This window comes from Sminthopsis crassicaudata, chromosome 6 (genome assembly GCF_048593235.1).
Source record: "Sminthopsis crassicaudata isolate SCR6 chromosome 6, ASM4859323v1, whole genome shotgun sequence".
Lineage (NCBI taxonomy): Eukaryota > Metazoa > Chordata > Mammalia > Dasyuromorphia > Dasyuridae > Sminthopsis > Sminthopsis crassicaudata.
Window position 1 is genome coordinate 193,781,122 of NC_133622.1, and position 18,562 is coordinate 193,799,683.

The window sequence follows — 18,562 nt, forward strand, 5'->3', positions numbered from 1 at the left end:
GAAGATATCCACTTCCATCAGAATACATTCTCATACAGTATCGTTGTTGAAGTGTATAATGATCTCCTGGTCCTGCTCATTTCACTCAGCATCAGTTCATGTAAATCTTTCCAAGCCTCTCTGTATTCATCCTGTTAGTCATTTCTTACAGAACAATAATATTTCATAACATTCATATACCACAATTTACCCAACGATTCTCCAATTGATGGGAATCCATGGAAAATCAAAATTTCTATTCAGCCATAGTCTTTCACCTGAATTATATGCTCTTTTGTAAGTGGGTTGTTCTTGGTTGTAATCCCAGCAGTTTTGTCATCTGAAATATCATTCCAAGCCCCCCAATCTTTTAATGTGTGGGAGCTGCTAAAGCTTGTGTGATCCTGATTGTGGCTCTATGATATCTGAATTATTTCTTTCTGGCTGCTTATAAAATTTTTCTCCATGATTTGGGAGCTCTGGAATTTGATTATGATATTCTTAGGACTTTTCATTTTGGTATCTCTTTCAGGAAGTGATTGATAGATTCTTTCAGTTTTTATTTTACTCTCTGGTCCTAGAATTATCAGGGCCATTTTCCTAGATAATTTACTGAAAGATGATATGTAAGCCATTTTTTGATCATGTGTTTCAGATGGCTCAATAATTCTTAAATTCTTTCTCTATGTATTTTTCAGGGCATTTGTTTTTCAGATGAGATATTTCACATTTCCTTCTATTTTCTCATTCTTTTGATGTTATTATTAGCCTCCACTTGTCTACTTCTAACTTTTAATGAGTGATTTTCTTCAGTGAGCTTTTGTATCTCTTTTTTTCCATTTGATCAATTCTGCTTTTGCATGAGTTCTTTTCTTCATAGAATTTTTGTACCTGCTTTTCCATTTGGTCTATTCTACTTTTTAAGGGTTCTCTTCAGAGAATTTTTATAACTCTTGCCACCTGGCTAATTCTGTTTTTTTAGATGTTATTTTTCTTCAGTATATTTTGTGCCTCTTTTGTTTAAGCTATTGTGTTTCTTTTCATAATTTTCTTATATCACTTTCATTTCTTTTCCTAATTGTCCCCCCTCTCTCTTATTTTTCTTTCTTTTTCATTAAAGCTTTTTATTTTCAAAGCATATGCATAGATAATTTTCAATATTCACCCTTGCAAAATCTTGTGTTTTTCCCTTCTCTAGAGAGCAAGTGATCTTAATATATGTTGATCATAATTTATGTTGAACATGTGCAATTCTTCTGTACATAGTTCCACAATTATTATGCTACACAAGAAAAATCAGATCAAAAAAGAAAAAAATGAGAAAAAACAAATGCAAGCAAACAACAAAAAAGGTGAAAAAACTGTGTAGTGATCCACTCTCAGTCCTCACAGCCCTTTCTATGGATGCAGATGGCTCTCTCTTTCACAAGACCATTGTGAACTGAACTACCTCATTGTTGAAAAGAGCCATGTCCATCATAATTGATTATCACATAATCTTGTTGTTGCCATGTACAGTGATCTCCTGGTTCTATTTATTTCACTTAGCATCAATTCACATAAATCTCTCTAGGCCTCTCAGAAATCCTGCTGATCATTTCTTTTTACTTTTTTGGCTGAGGCAATTGGGATTAAGTGACGTGCCCAGCTAGGAAGTGTTAAGTGTCTGAGACCAGATTTGAACTCAAGTCCTCCTGACTTCAGGGCTGGTGCCCTATCTACTACACCATCTAGCTGCCCCCTGCTGATCATTTCTTACAGAACAATACTATTCCATGACATTCATATATCATAATCTATTTAGCCATTCTCCACCTGATGAGCATCCACTCAGTTTCTTTGCCAGTACAAAAAGGGCTGCCACAAACATTTTTGCACATGTGGGTCCCTTTTCCTCCTTTTATGATCTGTTTAAGATACAGGCAGTAGAAACACTGCTGGATCAAAGGCTATGCAAAGTTTGATAACTTTTTAAGCATAGTTCCAAATTGCTCTCCAGAATGGTTGAATCAATTCACAACTCCACCAACAATGTATTAGTGTCCCAATTTTCCCACATCACCTTCAACATTCATCATTATCATTTCCTGTCATCTTAGCCAATCTGAGGTGTGTAGTGATACTTCAGAATTGTCTTAATTTGCATTTCTTTGATTTAAAAAAAATCCTTTTTGAGCTCTTCTAGGAATTCTTTTTGTGTGTGCCAGTGACCAATTAAAATTTCTTTGAAGCTTTGAATGCGACTCTTCTGACTTTGTCTTCTGATCTTCTGATAATAATAGGTTATAATCAGGTTCTTTTTGTTGTTGTTCATTTTTCTAGCTGATTTCTTGACTTTTAACTCTATGGTAAAATTGGGCTCCACTCCTAGGATAAAGAGTACCCTGTCCCAAGCCCTAAGCCTTTTTCTGCTGGTATTTTTCAGAACTAGCTCTGGGAGTCTATAGAGTTTTGGTGTTTTCAAGGTTGTATGCTTTAAAGAGAGTTGTGATCACTGTTTTTCTGATTTTATTTTAATATGATTTATTTATTCTATAACACTATTTTACTTTTATAATTTAAATTGAATTTACCAATGAGTTTGGATGAAAACATTACTGGCATTCCTTTGCTTGTCATTTGTGAATTTACACAAAGCTAGGAGAGAAATAACTGTTATTTTAAATAACATAATCAGAATCTTAGTTTTTCAACATACTTGAAGAGTAGATTAAAACCATTCAGATAAAATTTTAGAGTAATAAATGTAAATCTGACACTTGTGTTAAAAAGAATCGTCCTGTACAATTAACAGGATGGGGAAATGTAACTAGGTAGCTGTGAAGACCGAATTAGCACCCTGGATACCTTAGAATCAGCCAGAGTCAGGATAAGCAAAAGTCCTTGGTCTTTAGGGGTAGAAGTGAAGGGAATGGATGCAGGATCTCCACGACTTTTCTCCTTCTCTACTGCCAAAGTGACTCTGTCTTGTCTTACTCCACCCCCTAATTCTTCCTATAATTCTCTGTATACACCAAAAGATCAAGCCAGCACAGAATAATGGGAAGGGCCGTTTTCCAAGCATAAGCTAATAGAGTATTGTCCAATGGGTAATTAGCCTTAAGCGCTCCTTTGTCTGACCCCAATGCACCAATTCAGAGTTTCAGCCCTTTACAATTAGCGGTTCAAATGAAAAAGATATAGAGATTTTGGTGGACTTTATACAATATGTGGTGCAACAATGTGATAAGGCTACTAAAAATGCCAAAGCTAACTTTAAAGTTTCAAGAATATATGTTGACAGGATGTATATTCCCTTCATAGATCACAAGAACACTATGACCATTATAGTATGTGGTCTTAGAGGATTCACTCTACATGAAAGATACATCGTCTTATTATCAATCTAATAATAATAATGAGCTTCCTTAAACTGGTCCTCAGATGATGGTTCATCAAGCCATTTTTGAAACTTTAGCAGCTAGTTAGGACCACCAGAGCTTATTCTACTTGTATTGCCTTTTAAAACAGGGTCATATCCTTGTCACAATCAAGCATTAGATTGAGATTTTAATACAGGAAGTAATGTAAATTTATATTGCATTGGTGAAAAATGTAGTGTAAAGGATAATATCAGGAGAGATAATTTTATTGTATTTTATCCTGCTTCTAAGGACATTGAGAAAGGCTAAAGTACATCCAGATGTGGACAGTAGAATCAGGAGAATCTTGAAAATAGGTCATCTTTCATTTCTGAAAAATTATTTTTTTATTATGAGCTTAACAGTCTTCAACTAACAATATTTCAGTTAGCAAAGCAAGAGAGAATTATATATGAAATTGCAAATTTCTTTTGGTTACAGTTTGTTTTTAGTGTTTATGTTAAATTTTATGAGATAGCAATAAAATTACTCTGTGTTCCCTTTTTAGATTTTTTTTATTTTGTCTATCTTTTAAAACATGTTTTATTGATTCCCTTTTCTTTAAAAATATGATAAATATCTTTATCACTATCCAGTATTTTATCTTACTCCCTTTCCCAACGAATACATGCTCTCTCTTGTATTAAGTATTCACAAGTAAAACAAATTGACATATTAATCTGGTCTGAAATTGTATATTTCATACTGTACCTCCAATTTGATCAGCTCTCTACCAAGAGGTATGAGGCATACTTCATTTTCACTATTTTTATCTTATGCTTCATTTAGAATTTCCTTAGTGCATTTAAGAAATATTTCATTTGCTTTTTTTTTTCATTTACTATTGTTAACCTATTTCTCTCACCATCCCCTCCCTCCCTCTTCCTCTCTTCTCTTTTTAACAGTAAAATTTTAAAGAGGTTTTAAGAAAAATCCCTGTGGCAAATATACACTACCAAGCAAGATAAATCTGGCCATTTAAAAAAAGTATGCCTCTGTCTTGTTCAGTTTTTCTCTTGTGTCTAACTTTTCATGATCCTATTTGTGATTTTTCTTGTCAAAGATATTGGGGTGGTTCCCATTTCTCTCTCCAGCTCATTTTACAGGTGAACAACTGAGGAAACAGAGTTAAATGACTTGCTCAGGTACACAGCTAGTAAATGTCTGTAGATAGATTGGAACTCACAAAGATGAGCCTTCTCATCTGACTATCCATTGTACCACCTAGCTGCTTCTATATCCCATGACCACCTTTCTGTCCAATGGAAACATGATTGGTAATTGCATTGATCAGGAGGTGTTATTTGTTTTTTAAATAATTTGTTCCTCTGGTTCAGTCCATTTCACTCTGCCCATTATGGTCTGTAAAATATGTATTTACTACTTCTGCCTTTTTATATTATTTATAATATGTCTGTGCTCTAAGACATGGCCAATTTTTATAAAAATGCCATGGAGTGCTTAAAAATACCTACATTACTTAGCAGTCCCATCTAGAAGACTTTCATTTCTAGTTTCTCCAGCTGTTTCTTCAATTCTGTATTTTCTCGTTTGTCTTAGTTAGCTTGATCCAAAACTGAGAGGAACATTATTTTCTGATTACCAGTATCTTGTAGTTTGATTAATTTTTCCTTTATGAATTTAGATGCTAAGGCATGTGGAATATGTAAGTTTAATATTGATATTTGTTTGTTGTCAATGATTCCTTTCAGTGTGTCTTGTGTAGACTACATGTTTCTTGTTTATCTCATTGTTATGAATTTTTGTTTTTACACTGTCTAATAACAGTATTCCAACTTTTGCTTTTTAAGATTCACCTGATGCATAGTAAATTTTTTTCCAAATTCACATTTGTATTCTGCTTTTGTCTTTGCTTTTTAGGTATTTTTTGGTAAGCAACAGATTGCAGGAGTTTTGTTTTCTTATCCAATCTGTCACTTTTCTTTGTTTTCCTGATAGTTCAATCCATTCACATTTAAAGTTGTGAGAGTTGATGTATATTTTCCTCCATTTGTCTCTTTTTTTTTCTGAATTAACATTTTAAAACTCTCCTCTATAAAGACAATAGTTTGTCTCTAGTAAGTTTTTTTGGTTTGTTTTATATGACTTTCCATGCTCATCATTTTTTATTTTTATTTTTATTTTTATTTATTTATTTATTTTTGCTGAGGCAGTTGGAGTTAAGTGACTTGTCCAGGTTACACAGCTAGGAAGTGTTAAATGTCTGAGGCAGATTTGAACTTAGATCCTCCTGACTTCAGGGCTGATGCTCTATCCACTACATCACCTAGCTGCCCCTTGCTCATCATTTCTTATAGCCTTAGTACTTTTAGGGAAAAAAAAATTATCTTTGCAAGCCGTCTGTTGTAATTTCATTGTCTTGTACTTAACTCCATGGATGTCCTTTTCTTTTTAGTTTTTTGTTTTTGTTTTTGTTTTAGGAATGTTTCAAATACTTATATCTATTGAATGTCTATCTTTTTTGTTGCTGATGATTAGGCTTAGGTTGATGGTATATAAATCATCTTGTATTGTACCTTGATCTTCTTTGCTCTTCTGAATATATTCCATTCATTTTTCTGGTTACATTATTCACATTTCCTTTCCTTTGGAGATCTTTCTCCTGGTTGCTTTCAGAATTTGTTGTTTATCTTTGGAATTGTTAACATTAATCATTTTGTCTTTTGGAGTTTGCAGTATAAGGTGTGTCTCCCATGATCTGTAGATTCTTTTGATTGGTGCTTGTTTTCTGTATTGAGAAGTTCTGGGCAGTTTTCTTTTTTCTTTCTTTAAAATATATATATATATAAAGCATATGCTTGGTAATTTTTCCAACATTGACTCTTGCAAAACTTTTTGTTCCATATTTTTCCCTCCTTTCCGCTCCCTCCCTCCCCTAGCTGGCAAGTAGTCCAATATTTGTTAAATATGTTGAAATGCATGTTAAATCCAATATATGTATACATATTTATTCAGTTATCTTGCTGCACAAGAAAAATCAGATCAAGAAGGAAGGAAAAGAAAAACTGAGAAAGAAAACAAAATGCAATAACAACAGAGAGAGTGAGAATGCTATGTTGTGATACACACTCTCTCTGGGTGTAGATGACTCTCTTCATCACTGAGTAATTGGAATTGCTCTGAATCATCATTGTTGAAGAGAGCCACGTCCATCAGGATTGATTATCGTATAATCTTGTTGTTGCCATGTATGATGATCTCCTGGTTCTTCTCATTTCACTTAGAATCAGTTCATGTAAGTCTCTCCAAGGGTCTGCTGATTGTTTCTTACAGAATAATAGTATACCATAGCATTCATATAACATAACTTATTCAGCAATTCTCCAATTGATGGGCATCTATCTAGTTTTCAGTTTCTTGCCACTACAAAGAAGGCTGTATTCGTTTACAGTTCCAACAACAATGTATCAGTGTCCCTGTTTTCCCACATCCCCTCCAACATTTTTTGTTATCTTTTCCTGTCATATTAGCCAATCTGACTGTAGTGGTATCTCTGAGTTGTCTTAATGTGCATTTATTTTCATTTTCGTTTTTGATTTTTTTATGTTTGTTTTAGTGTCATCAAATTGTAATCCTGAAGTATGGGAAAATGATGCTGTAGGTTCTTTTTACTATTATTTTCTGAGATCCATCTCAGGGACCCAACTTTGAGGTCTTTTCTCTACTCCTTAGTGCTAGAGTCCCACAAATGATCTTGCTCCCTACTCTCTGTACCATAGCTATCCTTTCTGCCCTGGAGCTGAAACCTGGGACTCTGTTCTCCTGCAGATGCCCACAGCATTCCTGAGCCTTGTCCCACTCTAGGTGTGCATACATGTGCACCTCAGGATACATCTGGTTGGCACTGCTGAGTTTGGACCCCAACTATCCCTCATCTCCTGCTCAATGTTGAGACCTTAAACTTTCTGTGAGATTAAACCTCTGAGAGGACTGCAGCTGGCTCTCTGATTAGCTGCCCACAGAACTTGTTTGTTGATTCTACAGATTGGGCCTAGAGGTTTTTGCACTTCACTAGGGCCAAACCCCTGCCCCTAGAGGTCTGGCCTTTCTAAGGGTCTTCTCACATAATCTTAGGAAGACAGTTGCTTTATCCCTGCATTTATTTTTGCTGTTCTGAGGAGGTATTCTGTGTGTGTATGTAGGAAATTTGGAGAGCCAAAAGTTTTCTGACCTAGTCCAATATCATCCCAAAATCCCCTCTCTAATACTCTTTCAACTTTAATATGATGCCTCAAAACCCAAGATTAGTGATATGAAAAACAACAATAATAGCAGGTAGCATTTATAAAACATTTGAAGGTTTGCAAATCACTTGATACATATTACCTCATTTTATCCTGAACTCTGGAAGGTAAGTGGTACTATTATCCCCATTGTACAGATGAGAAAACTGAACAAAACAGAGTGACTTGCCCAGGGTTACAATTTAGATTTAAGCTCCCATCTTCTTGACTCGAGGTTCAACACTCTATTATACCACTTCCTTACAACTTTAAAGATCTCCAGCAAGACATTGAGGAGAGTTCACAGAAGTTGATAGAGCCGTGTCACCAAAAACAATAACAACAACAAAACAAAAAACCCTGGAGAGAAGTCAGTGACCACAATGTCAGAGACTTCAGAGTTCTCACATAAGTAAAAAAAGTATTGTCCTCTCCTGGTGAACTTTCATATTATGCTGTGTGACACAAAACAATCCTGACACAAAATCCCTGCTAGGGATTTCACAGAAAGGTTGACCATGAAGAGTAGTTCAATATCTCTTCCCTTGAGAGATGAGAGAATAAGGGCCCAGAGGGGAAGAGAGGTCTGTCCCACAAATCTGATTTTTCCAGAATTCTACTCAGTACTTTTCCCATAGCTGTTGGAAAGGTTTATGTTTTGTTTTCTGCTCCTCTGCCCACCCCAGTTGTCTCACACATGGGTTCCACCTATTCTCCTCCTGCTCCAGTTGAGTAATTGCTACACATATGACCTGTAGGAGGACTTGGTTACAGAAAATGTGAAGCTAAGCAAAGTGGAATTTCTTGTATTCCTGGAGCTTTCATTAAGTTCTTAATGATTTCCTGATATTTCTGCTTAACAAAGAAAGTAGTATATACTTTGTTCATTTGAGGTTTGCTTTTGTGTTAAGATTTGAGAAATTATTGAAGGGAGAAAGAAGCCTCTCGAGAGAAAGGATGCTAGACATGCATGGACAGATCATGAGAAAGCCAGGAGATACAAAGACTGGGTTCCAGCTTTTAAAATAAAAGGAAAGGAAAGGAAAAAGAAAAGCAAGTGACCAAAAAAAAAAAAAAAAAAAAAAAAAAAAAAAAAAAAAAAAAAAAAAAAAAAGAACAATGGCTCCAGCAGAGGAAATGGGAAGTAGATGTCATATTTCCCCAAACCATAAATAGTAACATTCTCTCAATTGTCAATATATTCTCTCAAATATGGGGAAAGTAATCAATTGTAGTTATTTCAGAAATCTACTAATCAATAAATTATAACCAAAGAGTTAATCCTAATCAGTTACTGAGGCACTAATGAGAAGCAAACAGTACATATTTCACAAACAGAAACCATAAGGAGAAGCAGCTGGCTATCTGGAACATGTCAGGATACACTCTGTTGCACCAAAATTAAGCTTTATAAACTATTTTCCTCTTAAAACAATTGAAGAGATATCGGTAATTTAAATATTGTTATCCTGTATATTCCCCACACACCTTCATTCTATAATTAGCAAAATTCCTACACCTATGATTTCATCTTTTATATCACTTTTCCCAGCTTCTTACAGCCATAGAAAACTAGTACTCCCTGAAACACACTGCATCGCTGGCTGTTTCTCTAGGACACTTTCTCATATCTGGCATATAATGCCAAAAGAAAAAGAACTATTTGCCCCCCAAGGCTATTTCCAAACCCTTCTTCTATTGTCACCATTCAGTAAGCTTTCCTCCAGTAAGGTTCACTTGATCTATCTTCATTACCCTTTTCAAAAGCTTCTCACTGTTGTCTCCCAAGCCCAAATCAGAATGAATTGAGCATGTGGTTCACAGTCTTCTTCCATATCCCCTGGCTCCTGTCAAGCTGGTGACAGACATATTCAGATCTCCCGATTCCTATATTAAAGGTTCTCCACAACCTGGTGCCATGCTGTCTTTTCAGGCTTATCTCATGCTTCTCTTCTCTTAGCCTTAAGTCTACTTCCAGTCACTTACACCAAAGAGGGACTAAATGGGCCTACATTCCAGATTAGCAAGCCATATAAATAAATGAATGAATTGAATAGGTAAAATCCAGAGCATATATACATTGGATTCTGAGACTCCTTTTACTTTTTGAATTTCTATCCATTCTTTAAGTTCCAATTTAAATGCCATTTCTCTCTGAAGCTTACTGATATTTCTACCAGGAACAAATTTCCCCCTTCTGCTACACAGAGGACCTTGTATGTATAACAATTGTCTTTGACTTTTTTCCTCTTACTAGACTGTGAACTCAGTGAGAGTAAAGACTGTACCATATATAATTTTTTTATTTCCCCCATGGCCTAAAAAAGGGATCGCATATAGTAGGTGTTTAATAAATGTTTAATTAATTTGAATTTTTACTTTGATTTATATTTCAAATAGGTTCTGCCGGAGATTGCTTTTGTTCCAAAATAGGAATAGTTGGATTCTGTCTGATTTGCTTATTTGGTTCTCATGTGAGAAAGCAGAGAGTCAATATTAATACTAGAAAAGACTAGATCTATCTTCACTTTTTAATTGTAAATTGAGAAGGGTCAGGGAAATGATTCCTTCTTGTAGTGACTTAACTTCTGTTGACTCTGAACACTCCTGGATAGGGCTGGTATTTTTTACGAACAGAGAGCCCTCATTTTAAAAACAGGACTTTTTTTTTTGGGGGGGGCAAATTATTTTCATCTTATGCTCTTATCCTTCCTCATATTAAACTCACTAGACAGTATCCTTTTTCTAATAGACTGTCAGTTCCTTGAGGTGAGGAACTATTTCTATTTTGTCTTTATAGCTCCATTATTTAAGATAGTGCCTACCATTTTTTTCTTCCTGTCCTGCAATTTCATTACTCAGGGAACTCCAGCAAAAAAGATTTGTTTGGTATATAAATTAAGATAGAAATCCTTGCCCTCCAGGAGTTCAAATTCTAGCGAGAGAGATAGCTTGGTATTACACCAAGTATCAGAAAGGTAATCTCAGAGAGAAGGAACTGTCATTGGGGTTAGGAAGAAGGAAAGGCGAAGAAGGTGAGATTTGAGTTAAGTCTTAAAGGATTGGCAGTAAGGAAGCTCTACCAATGCAGCTTGATACCTTCTGTGCCTCTTAGTTTGAGAGAGTTGCCTGGGACACTGAGAGAATTAAGTGACTTTTCCAGGGTCCAGCTGGTCAGTGTCAGAGATGGGACTAGAGCCCAGGTCTTTTGGACTCCAAGCCAGCCTTCTGTCCTTGATAGCATGCTGCCTCTTAGTTGGCACATGGCATAATAAATTCTTTTTGAATGAAATTGAACTGAATTGAATTGGTTGAAGTCAAAATTTGGGAAGAACCTAGCTGCAAACTCTTTTGTTGCAAATTGCTTTCTGGTTTTCTTTATGGGTGACTTGGAACGTTAGTTGGCTGTATTATGGGTGGGCATTATGGTACATCAGTTGGATTGACGCTTTCTTCATCCTCTGATCATCTACTGTTCCATTTTTGAACCAATCAGAGCTCAGATAAGGAAAGAGAAGACATTTTTAGGGGTATTCAGCTGCTATAGTAAGACAGAAGCTTCTGGGGAATAGATTTTTGATTAGTTCTTAGAATTCCATTAATATAAAATTTCAGGGATTGAAATGTATTTCCTTTGTTTAGAAGTAGTGAAAAGAACTATACCGAGAAATTCTACTCTCTAGTCCAGTTCTTCCACTAGGACAATGACCAGAGGCAGTTGCAGGTACAGTGGATAAAGTGATGAACCTGGACTCGGGAAGACCTGAATTCAAATCTACCTCAGAACACTTAGCTGCCTATGACTGGGCAACTCACTTAACCTCAGTTAACTCACTTGCCTCAGTTTCCTCAATTATAAAAAGAAGATAATAATGACATTTCCTATCTCCAGGTTTTTGTGAGAATCAATGAGGTAATATTTGAAAAGTATAATTCAAGCATGTTCATAGAATCTCAGAATTTCATTGTTGGAAAGGATGCCTCAATCTATGTGGTTTGGCCTATCCACAAAAAATAATTTCCTCAGTAACATATCCAACAATTTGTCATCTAGCCTTTCCTTGAAGGCTTCCAGTGAGTAAGAATCTGCTTCTTCTGAGGAAGCCCATTTCCCTTTTGGGCAACTCCAATTTTTAAGAAGGATTTCCTTTCATTGAACTACTGAATCTGTGTCTGCAGCTTAAAGCATCACAGGATTTTAGAATTGTGAGGGACCTTGGGGGTGAACTCATTTAACTCCCCTTCCATGTTACAATTGAGGAAACTGAGGCCCCAAACTGTTAACTGATTTGTCTGAGATCATGCAGAGAATAAACAGCAGAATCATTACTCAAATTCAGATGCCCCTGATTTCAGCTGACAATTCCTGCAGATTGCTCTGCCTTTTGAGGAAAGCTAGACAACTCTGATCCTTGAAATTCTTTATTATAAAAACAAAATAGGAAAATCTGTCCTTAAAACTTAATACTTTTTTTTTTTTTTTTTTTTAGGTCATGGATACATGTGCTTGTGTTTTTCTTGCATAACTGAGCTATCTCTGTACAGGCCTACTACTTGGTCGCATTTTCTATCCTCAGACAAGACCTGTTCTGTACATGGGATTCATTAAACCTACTGAGAAGACATTTTTAGGGGCAGAACCTAGATATTTAGCAGTATAGATTCGTAGGATTTTGAACTGCAAGGAAATGTAGAGGTTCTCTAGTCTACCCCCTTGTCTTACGAATGAGAAAACTGAGGCCCAGAGAGAAAAAAATGACAGAAATGGTATTCTAACCTAGGCCCTACAACTTCAACTTCATTGCTTTCCTCCACTGTATTTGCCAGAAACAATGAATGAAAAAGAGAATATTGTTGGCTTAATTTAAAAATCTAAGCCAATCAGAAGTAAAATGAGTAGATAGCCTCAGTAGATCATCTTTTCTTTAGATTTTAAGTTGAGAATGAGTGAGTGCTTATTGTAGAGGTGATTGCTGATCAGATACAAGTGGTTTCTGCTAGATCTGTAATCCTGTGATATACTGGTTCTTACAGGAGTAACCATTCTGGAGAACAATTCAAGAGTGATAGAAAAAGAGTACTTTATGATTTTAATCCTCCAAAAGAAAGCTTAGAAGGAGAAACATTAAGTATTCATTGTGTGCCAAAAGGTATGAAGATCTCTCAGAAAGTAAAAGTGGTTTGTTCTAAGTCTCTGCATGTTCTCTGAATGCCTGAGAAAGACCATAATAGCAAAAACTACATTACAAAGAATTTACTTGTGCTTTTAACTCACATTGTTTTGTATCTCTAAAAGAATGTTTTATTGATTGCAGGTGGTACAGCTAAAAAACTTTTATGGAAGCCCAATGGGTAATAATGGAAGATGCTGTTCTAATAACTAAGGTAAGAAAAATGTATTTTCTATTTTGAAAACGGAATTTGAAAAAAGCAGTTTTGTCAGTCAAGTTAATGTCATTACAAGTAAAGCAAAAACCTAGACCCTCAATTTTATTTCTATTTCTGATAGCTGACATATAAAAGACTCTTCATGAAATTAGAATAAAATACTTGTAATACCAGTGTATTATAAAACCTAGGTGATTTGGGATCACACCAGATCCTAAGAGATTATTGTGAGAATCATATGAAATAACAGATGTAAATTATTTTGTAAACTTAAAATGCAATTTAAATGTCATTTTATGTGATGTATGTTAAGTAAAGTTCTGTGCAAAATTTAAAATATTGTGTAATGCTATAAACATTAGTTTTGATTTTGTTTTGTTATGTTTTTTAAATTTTCTTCTGTGAGAGTCAACCAGCATAACTTTAAGATTAAGTGAGATTGTCCAGCTAGTAACTATAAGGATTGAAACCTAAAAGAACATTGAAGCTATGGCAGAACTAAGTTTTTATTATTAGCTTTATTATACTTAAAGGTTTTTAAGTATTATAAAACTTAAAGGTTTTTAAAATTTTTCCCAGAACAAGGTATTTTATTAGGAATATAACATTTGAATATGTTTTACAAATATAACATTTGAATATGTTTTACAGCATGAAAGGTAATGAAAAAATAAGTTTCTCCTTTCTCAGTTACTAAGGTATTTTAAAAATATATTGCCATAGCTAGAGGGATTTCAAAATGCTGTGAGTGTGCCATGTAATGAAGAACTTAAGTACAGAATTCAGGATCTAGTTTTTCATGTTTCTGTGTTCTTAAAACAATCATAATTTATATGAGCTTTGCTAACCTAGCTAATCTGGAGTGTAGGATTCAGTAAAAATTCTGTCCTGTGCTGTTTGTAAATGCCAGAACAAGTAAGGCTTCATTTACCAGGATGGCATGTTGCAGACATCTGAAAAAACAGAAATGATGTTCAAAGAGAGAAAAGCTTTGCTGAGCCAGATTTTTCATAGCATTAACTTTTCCAGTTCCTGGTTAGTTGGCTGCTTCAGAGAATAGCTATCTCTCTGTTAGATACCATTTAGTAAATGACTTTCACAATAGACTATTCTTAAGAGAAACTTTAGGTGGTGTTTTATTTCTCAGAAATTTGTTGTGGCCTCTATTGCAGTTAAAAGATATTAGAAAGAAATAGCTAACAATGGATTGATTAACTCCTTTTGTAGCTCCTCTCCCAGGAGCATTGTCCAGAGAGAAACTGACTGGCTGCCTAAAGCTCACATGGAATCTTTGTACTTTGGGATCACTATAGATCCTGAATGGGACCAATTGAGTGAGACTAGGCCTAAGTCACATGATCCCTATTCCCAGAGCCGCAAGGTCAGGCCCTAAGTCAGTGAAGTTACAGGAAGTGATGTAACCCACAGGAAGCAGACAGCATTGGTGACCATTAGTCAAGGATGGTTATATCCTTTTAGTCTATCCAATGAAAAGGCCTGGGTCTTTTGCTTTTTAAACAAGCTGGAAGCTGCTCCGGTTCTATGAGCACAGGGTGGGCGCTGGAATGGCTCCCAGGTGTGTGTCTGGCCTCTCCCTGCAGTTACTAAATAAATGCTTTCTCATTGTACCTGAAGATGTCTCTTGATTAGTTAATTTGGGAACGGGGTCTAGCACCCATCCTATACAATCCCAACTCTGTCTGTGGATTGTTGATACAAATAAGTACCAGCTCTTGAAGTTCAGTGTAGTGGATATCATGCTGAACTTGAAGTAAGCTTAGGGTTGTTCCACAGCCTTGGCTCTGACTGTTACTAACCATGTGACCATGGACAGTCGCCTACTATCTATCTCTGTACCCCACTTTCTTCATTTGTAAAACATGGATGATCCTGGGACTTGAGGCCAGATCCTCACATGGTGAGGATCTATAATATAGTGCATGTAAAATATTCTGTTAGACTTAAAGCACTATATAAATGTTGGCTATCTTCATCATCATTATCTTAATAAGGGTTACCTTTTCTGAATTTGCCCATATATTCTAGGGATAATCTTCTTTGGGGTTTATCGATTTCTATGTGCTAACTCCAGCTTTCCTATCACCACTTTTCTATGATCCTTAATTTTTTGCTTTAGCTTGTCCATAGAGCCTCTCCTTTCTAACTAGTCATCAGCTTATATTGATTCTACTTTGACAACACCTTTTTTCCCTTTCCTTTTTTCCATTCATATTTTCAGCCTACATCACTTCTCCCCTGGACTATTGCAATAGTTTCCTAAATTATTTTCCTATCTCAATTTTTTCATCTCTCTGATAATTCTTTTACATAACTGTTAAAGTGATATTTTAAAAATGCAAGTCAGATTGTGTGACTCCCCTGTTTTATAAACTCCAATGGGTCTCTTACCTCTAATGAATAGTCAAGTACAAAGCTTTCTGATAGATTAGATAAAATGATTGCTAGTTCCAGTAGTTGGCTGTTTATCCTTTACCCTGGAAGAGGACCAAGCAAGCTGTATGTCATCATTATCTAATTTAAGGGGGTACACCATCCTCAAGGAGCTTACATTTTGATGGAATTAAGACTTCCCATAAATTGGAGCTGGAACTAAAAATGAGATACACTCCTGGTGGCTGAGGTGTGCAGAAGACCAGGAAGTAGCAGAAAGACCTGATTGCTGACAAGATGATGTAACAAAGCTCACCTTTTCTTTGTTTAGTATTTAAATCTTTTCATAGGCAGCTGGTAGTATTCTTTTCCACCTCAAAAATTCCTAGAGCTACTTTGTTATTTTTCTTCTTTATTTTTAGCATTCCCTATTTCATAGCAAACTTGATCAGTGTACATGTCTTGCTCTTCTCAACTGTGCCACTTAGTTTCCATTCGTCTCATTTCTGAAAATGTCATAAAATTATAACTCTAGAATTGGAAGGAACCATGAAGGCCCCTAGTTCAACCTGCTCATTTTGCCGATGAGGAAACTGAGGCCCAAAGAGGGCCCATTCCCTATTTGGAGAGTTTTCGCTTGCAACAAAAAATCATTTCAAACATCAGCTGGAGTTGACTAGCATATACAGTCAACTATACCTATAGACTCCACGTCTGCAAAGGTCTATTTTCTCAATTCTTTTCTGAGGCAAGACCTGGAAAGAGACTTATTTTCAAAATATTTTATATTTACTTTGCCAGATCATCATAAATAGTCTAGTTTATGATCATAATCTGAAGATCAACAGTGTCATGTACCCAGCTTTACTAGGGAAACTGAATTTTCCCTGTAAAACACTATCCAATGTTATATTTACTGGTAAGAGAGTAGAAACCTCAAGTGAGACCATTTCTTCTTTGGTATAATAAAACTGAGGGTGTGGCCCCCACATAGCTGTAAAATACAGATGTCCAGATGGAATAGCAACTGATTTTTTATATTACTGTGAGTTTGGGACCTGTATGAGATTGCATTTTCTTTTTTTCCCCTGAGGCTGGGGTTAGGTGACTCACCCAGGGTCACACAGCTAGGAAGTGTTAAGTGTCTGAGACCAGATTTGAACTCGGGTCCTCTTGAATTCAGGGCTGGTGCTCTATCCACTGCGCCACCTAGCTGCCCCTGAGATTGCATTTTCCTTAACTTTTCCCACATAAATAAGCAGTTTCTGGTCATTCTTCTCTCTCTAGTTCAAGTGTTTAAAAACAGCACTGAATAGGAGCAAGACTATTATTGTAGTCAACTAGATTGTGATCTATCTGCTACTGAGCCCCACTTAAAACCAGGCTCCTATTGACTTTCAGGCAGCATTGTATAGTGAACAGAGTACTCAGTTTGGAGTCTTGATTCCTCATCTGTAAAACGAGAAGACGACTAGTTAGCTTCTGAAATCCTTACCAACTATAAAAAGCTATGATCATAAGCAGAGGTCCACAGTGGTATGCTACAGAAATATCGCTACTTTCCAATACTGAAGTGTAATTTATTATAATACACCTTCTTTTGGAGGAGAGTGAATAGTGAAGTTCAGAATTAGTGGGTCAGTGGTAAGTAGCCTCAAGTAGAAAAAATGTGCTAAGAATAAACTTGGGGTATTGCATTGGCTTGCTGGGCTTCCAGTCTGTCAACCAGACTGATTTGGCCACATGAATGAGAGTTGATTAGTACAGAAATTTCCTTTTCTTTTTTTTTTTTTTTTCTTTAAGTATGTTAATTTTTTTTTACTTTTCTTTCTCAATAGCATTTTATTTTTCCAATTATATGTAAAGATAGTTTTCAATATTCATTTTTATAAGATTTTGAGTTCCAAATTTTTTTCTCCCTTCCCTTTCTTCCCCAAGATAGCAACATGATATATTGTACATGTACAATAATTTTAAACATATCTCTATGTTTGTTATGTGAAAGAAAATCAGGACAAAAGGAAAAAACAGTCATGAAAAAGAAAAATCAAACCAAAAGAAAGGGTGAAAATAGTATGCTTCAATTTGCATTCAGTCTCCATAGTTCTCTCTCTGGATGCAGATGGCATTTTCTATCCCAAATCTATTGGAATTGTCTTTAGCCAGCCATTTTCAAGCAGATTTTTAGGGATATTTTAAATAATACTGGATCTTAAGAACAGCAGCTGGCTTGGCAAACCAAAGGCTCTTTTTTTGCACAGTGTGGTCATTGTAGGCTTTATTGCATATTTAAGGTTGAGTTGATTATATAGTTAAAACATATGACAAATAATAAGTCAATTAAGGATAAAATAATAGAGACTACCTGAAGGAAGAAGATAAAATAGATGCTATCATATACCTGAAGTAAACTGACATATTACTATAAGGAGGTACTGCATTTCATTCCATTCTCTTGAAGCTAAAGTTTAAAAAGTGAAACATTGTACAAGTTAACTTTAATTTTCTTAAAAGGCCCATGAAATTCATCTGGAGCAATTTTATCTGTTACTGAACCCAAGCAAGAATTTATATAGGACATAAAGACAAACTCCAAGTATCTTCAGCTATGGATTTATAAAATCAAGAACAGCCTGACTTTACACTATCCTTTCCTTGAATCTCCTGTCTTATTCTCCTTTTTATACTCATTCCTTTCTCTCTCTCTCTCCCCTCCCCACTATTCTGCTCTTACAACTTGGGTTATTCCTGTTATCCATCATTTCTTACCATATTACTTAATGTCCCTGAAGAAAGTTGCACAGCTAGGCTGATCAGGTACACTACCAACTGAACCTTGTATTCTGTAAGCCAATCCTTTTACACTTCAATGATTGATGTGATAGCAGAGTTCTGACAGCAACCATTCCAAACTTTAAAAGCTCTTCTGAAGACACCTCTCCCACTCCCTTCCTTATTCTTCTTAGAAGAGGACATCTACTCATGTTTTTTGTATCATGGTATCTTTGGCAGGTGAAAACTGTGACTCTCTTCTCAGAATAATGTTTTTAAAGGCATAAAATAGAAAACATAGGTTTACAAAGAAAAGTAATTATATCTAATACAATTATAAATTTTTTTTTTAAAGCTTATTGACCCTTGATTAAGAATCTCAAGCCT

General features: G+C 35.5%; 1 protein-coding gene across 1 annotated transcript in view; it reads left to right on the forward strand.

Moving 5' to 3' along the window:
• Positions 1-18,562, forward strand: part of PTPRA (protein tyrosine phosphatase receptor type A) — a 177,856-nt gene that overhangs the window by 84,914 nt on the left and 74,380 nt on the right. The window contains 1 exon segment of the mRNA XM_074274521.1: positions 12,940-13,009. Coding sequence (XP_074130622.1) covers positions 12,962-13,009 — 48 coding nt within the window. The 5' untranslated portion in view covers positions 12,940-12,961.